This window comes from Triticum aestivum, chromosome 3B (assembly GCF_018294505.1).
Source record: "Triticum aestivum cultivar Chinese Spring chromosome 3B, IWGSC CS RefSeq v2.1, whole genome shotgun sequence".
Classification (NCBI taxonomy): Eukaryota; Viridiplantae; Streptophyta; class Magnoliopsida; order Poales; family Poaceae; genus Triticum; species Triticum aestivum.
In genome coordinates, this window is record NC_057801.1 from 461,794,323 (window position 1) to 461,799,454 (window position 5,132).

At 43.4% G+C, this 5,132-nt stretch overlaps 1 protein-coding gene across 2 annotated transcripts in view; it reads right to left on the reverse strand.

Annotated features, from left to right (window-relative positions):
* Positions 1-1,503: 1,503 nt before the first annotated feature.
* The window catches only part of LOC123070369 (kinesin-like protein KIN-6), a 27,942-nt gene continuing 24,313 nt past the window's right edge, over positions 1,504-5,132 (reverse strand). Inside the window, exons 16-20 of one of the 2 annotated variants that reach the window (XM_044493557.1) lie at positions 2,715-2,799; positions 2,547-2,599; positions 2,233-2,357; positions 2,054-2,120; positions 1,504-1,946 (exon numbers count right to left, since the gene is read on the reverse strand). In XM_044493557.1, coding sequence (XP_044349492.1) covers positions 1,827-1,946; positions 2,054-2,120; positions 2,233-2,357; positions 2,547-2,599; positions 2,715-2,799 — 450 coding nt within the window. In that variant the 3' untranslated portion in view covers positions 1,504-1,826. The remainder of the gene's footprint in view (positions 1,947-2,053; positions 2,121-2,232; positions 2,358-2,546; positions 2,600-2,714; positions 2,800-5,132) is intronic. The other variant, XM_044493558.1, reaches the window with a different exon arrangement.

A 5,132-nucleotide genomic window follows, 5' to 3' on the forward strand; every position in this document is an offset into this window, starting at 1 on the left:
AAAAAAGAATGAAAAAGGAAAAAGGGGCAAAAGATTCTCGAACCAGCTATGCCACGTGATTTTCATTCAGATTTTCACTATTTATTTATTTATTGAGGGGTTCAGATTTCCGCTAAAAAAAATTGAGACATCAGATTTCCGCTTTTTTTTTAGGAACAGATTTCCGCTAAATATTTTTTTGAGGTGGAGATTTCCGCTAAATGAACCAACGCGCACGCACCTGGGACTTAGCAAGTCCAGGCCCGTTTCTCCAAAAAAAACAGAGAAAGTCCAGGCCCAGGAGCGTGCGCATGGTGTGGCCTAGCGAATTGGGCCGCAGCTGATTTTAATAGCGTTGTGTTGCTACTTGCTACTTGCAATTTACTCACAAAAAATATCTATTTGTACGAATTCTCAAAAAGAAAGGTTGCTACTTGTACATCACACTTAAAAAAGAAGTTTACGTGTATGTTCACTTGAAATCCAACATTTTATCAAATTAAGAACCTATTTATAAAAATATTTGTATTTTACTAATTTTATATAACTACGCCAAAAAATGAAGTAGTGCATGTTTTGTCCATGTAAGTGAAAAATCGTTCTTGTAATTTTTAAGAGTGTTCGCATTTCTTGGAAAAACATGGCTTTAAAAAAACTCTTCGTGTATTTAAAAAATGTTCATCGTGCAATTAAAAGAATTTTTATCATGTGTTTTATAAATTTTCCTTTTCTATTTTAGAAATTATCATGTTTTAAGCAATTTTTCATCATATGTTCAACATGTATTACCAAAAAGTCATAGTGTATTTTAAAAATATTTATTGTGTATTGAAAATGTGTGTTTTTTAAAAAAATGTTCGCATATTCCAAAGGAAAATATGTATTTGAGAAAAAAAAAGTCCACCATGTATTTTAAACGTGTTTGTTGTGTATTTTAAAATGTTCATCAAGTATTTCAAAATGTTTAATATATATTTAAAATGTTTATTGTCCTTTAGAAATGTCATCGCATATTTAAAAAAGTTATTGCGCAGTTAGGAAAAAGTTCATCCTATATTTAAAAGTTTTCATATAAAAAATACTATAATTAAATAAGAAAACATGAAAAACCTGAGAGGCTATCTGCTAGAGTTGCTCTAAGAGTGAGGATTTACACGGCTCCAAAGCTCCATTTAAAAAAAATCCAAAACATAGGTACTTAATACTCCCTCCGTTCCAAATTACTCGTCGTGGTTTTAGTTTAAATGAAAACTAAAACCACGACGAGTAATTTGGAGCGGAAGGAGTACATGTTACTCCATCTCTACCGAAATACTTGTAGTTGGGGGAAACTAGTACAAGTTCCCCCAACTACAAATATTTCGGTACAGAGAGAGTAGAATTCACCAAAAAACTGAATGTTGCTTGTACCAAAAATAACAGTCTAACATTGTTATTTAAAATACCAAGCAGTGAATAATCGTGTTTTTCTCTCGTTTTGCCACTAACAAAAAGGAAAATCAAGATGTTTGTCCACAAAAAAAATGGAGAATATCGTTTAAACTTATGGGTGCATTTGCTTTAAAAAAATGGAATAAAGTGCCGACTACGGCTCAGATGCCATCTTCTTTTCACTATATAGTTCCTCAGTACCGATAAAACATCCCAAACTATATGAATGCACGCATGATGATGAGAGCGCTTCTTAGATAGATAAATTTCCATGTGTCACCAAAAGTTTAATTGTCAACTGGACTTGGTGAAGATCCTACAGAAGCAACCCACCGTGGAGAATTACTAATAACTACACCAAACCAAGATGATTTGACGGTCTGAATTTTATCTAATTGAGTGGGCGGGTGTTCTTCCTAGCCCCGGCGATGCCTCATGGGCGGGGCTTTTGCTTTGAGGAGCCGGATGAGTGCGTCCGATCGCCCAGCAGCCATCGCCGACTGCTCACCCGACGATGCCTTGGCGCCTCCTCCGTCCTGCAGTAACAGCCATTGCACCAGTCAGTTAGGTTAGAATCAATCGGTCCAAAACCAAACGCTTCCCGCAGACAAGGGGGAGCGTGCACGCGTGCGTGCGTGCATACCAAACCAATGGCAGGGCCGGTGAACTCCTTGAGCATCATGGCCGACACAGGCAGCAGCCTCCTCCTGCTTCACCAAACCAAACCACAGGTTATTTGTGCCAACTATATTATGGATATTAATTACTTGTCAAGCTGGTTTTTGCATTTAGGTGACGCCTTCCATAAGTACGCTCGCTCACCTTGACGTCTTCTTCATGTTTTCGCGAGGCTTCGAAGCGCAAAGGTCCTCATTTGCTTCTTCCTGGCAAAGGTTCTCCTTCTGGTCATCCGCGGTTCCTTCTGCCCGGCAGTCCTTGGTTGGAGCCTTGGCATAAGCAAGACAACCAAATCAGGAAATGCAACTGTAGAGACAAAATACGTGTGGTATGACAGCATTATTATAAATGACCCTGGTAGAATCTGTCAGCTGCATCTACGATTTCGCGCTGCATCACAGTATTTGGTAGTATTAACCAAGCAAACATAAGTCAAGACAAGCAGCGAAAGAGCTTACTATTGAAGCCTTCGTCTGGGGAAGCCCTTCATCTGGTACATGTCGGCCATGTGCTGCAGAAATGCACCAATGTTGATTAGGTGACTCAACTCATCATTTAATGCAAGCGACGTGAATATACCAAAAATTAGTGACCAAAGATTATGATGCACGACACTTGACGCCTACCGTGTTCTGCAGCAGCCTCCTTTACCATGGGCTCGCAAATTTCTGGCTCAGGCACCAGTTCATCAGGATTCTGGTGAGCAGCACCCTAGAAGAGAAGAAGGAAAAGTTCAACCGATACGTCATAGTTTCCAGTAGGGTAACTTGTATATTAAAAATAGAGAGAAGTGCATATATCAACCGAAAATTAGTTTCTCAGCCCGAGCTCAGATGGTCCTGTTATCAAGTGCATCCATTCATCTCGAGATCTGTGTTGTATCTCGTATTTTATCATGTATACCGGGGTGAAATCTAACCTGGGCCCGCGCTTTAAATACTGACTGGTAATGTTGCAGTCGTTCCGGTCCAGAACAGCGCGAGACGGCCCCTCGTTTTTTCTGGGCCTTACTGGACCGGCTCTCCAGTCCGACTCATCTTCTCTGACCACGCAGCAAGCAACAGGAGCTGCTCCCGGTCACCACCATGATTCCATCGCTCGCAAAGGGAAGCAACCAGGATCCAGAGTCTACTAGTGCGTTCACTACAGATTAAGTACTCTCCCCTCACGCAGTCATTTAGTTTAATCGTTTTATGCGTTGGCACTCACATCTTGCCTCCTCCCTTTTCTCTAGGCCGGCCTGTTGGATTTCTTCAGAGTTCCAGGATAAGTACTCTGCTAACTCGCAGCAGCCACAAGCTTTTTTTGCCTTCTACCACCCATGCCATGATAATGCTTTTGCCCTGCTCATTCGGACGCAACTCGAAACGGGAAACCAAAGTTGAAACTATTTAGAGTACATGGTACTAATCATACAACGCCTATGTGTATCCATGGCATGAAGAATTTTGAGCGACCTATGTGTATTTCCAGGCTACCCTGTGGAACAAGATGGTTTAAGAACATCGGATTCTAGGATTGTATCCGAAAATGCAGGAACTATTTTTTTCCGGGAAAGTATATATGTAGAAATTATGGCTTGGATATTACTGTGTTTCAGGGTTGATGAGAAGCTGAAGAATGAACCGTTGGTCTGTCTGTTGCGGTTAAAATCCTGGTAATCGTCGTGTCAGATGTAGCTTTGTTTGGTAAACTTCTAAACTCCTGAAAAGAGCAGATTGTGTTCCACCTGTTTGCCACGTTTATCTGATGAGTGATGAGACACCTGAGAATCATACTCATGCAGCCGTGCAAGTACATCACGCGTGCGCATGAACCGAATCACCAGGCTACCAAGCGAGCAGATATTTGGGTGAGGCGTAGTCATGTTTGTTTACGGCTACTTCTCCCATGCACGATCAATTAACAAAATGTGCATCTTGGTGCTACTTCCAAATGATGTACCTCTCGAGTTGTTGTCCTGTTCCAAATGACGTGCCTCTCGCAGTAATCCTAACGTCCTACAACTACTCCGTGCCACGGCTCATCTCCACATAAAGCGGCTTGAGCCACGGGACAGATACACGCCCTGACGGAGCCGCCCACCAAATTTCAAACGTCCACCGCGCAGCGGTCTGGGGATCGCACCGTACAGCACTGTGCCATACCGTATTTCCCGCTCGCGAGCCATTTTCTAGCGCCCACACCACAACAGTCAAACCACCATTCACGGATCCACATAGCGCAGCCAACGCCGAGGATAACGGGAGCAGCTGGGCTCGGGCGCTGAAACGCCGTGTCCATATATCAACCCTCAACTCTTTGGTGGGTCTAATATACACCCCTCATCTATTATACCGTCTAAGTTGCACCCTCTAACTGTCAAAACCAGACAAATTACGTAACGCCCCGGATGTAACTTTCCATATTTGTATCCAACTCTTGCCGTCTCCGGCGCCAAGTTATATTTATTTCTCGGGTTGGGTCTTTGTCTTCGTGTGTGTTGTTTTCGTTTTCATGCATCTCATATCAGGTCATCACGTGCATTGCATGTGCATACATGTTCATCTCATGCATTCGAGCATTTTCCCCGTTGTCCGTTTTGCATTCCGGCGCTTCGTTCTCCTCCGGTGGTCATTTCTAGATTTCTTTCGTGTGTGGGGTTTAAACATTTCCGGATTGGAACGAGTCTTGCCAAGCGGCCTTGGTTTACTACCGGTAGACCGCCTGTCAAGTTTCGGGTCATTTGGACTTCGTTTGATACTCCAACGGTTAACCGAGGGACCGAAAAGGCCTCGTGTGTGTTGCAGCCCAACACCCCCCAAATTTGGCCCAAAACCCACCAAACTCTTCTCCATGTCCTAGAGCGTTCGATCACGATCGTGTGGGCGAAAACCGCACCTCGTTTGGACTCTCCTAGCTCCCTCTATGCCTATATATACACCCCCTCCGTTTTCGGATCTCTCCCTCTCCCCGAAACCCTAAAAAAAAAAACAGATCCCCTTCCTCCGCGCCGACGGACGTGTCCGCCCCGGCCGGACAACGTCCGCCGCCGCCCGCCTCAG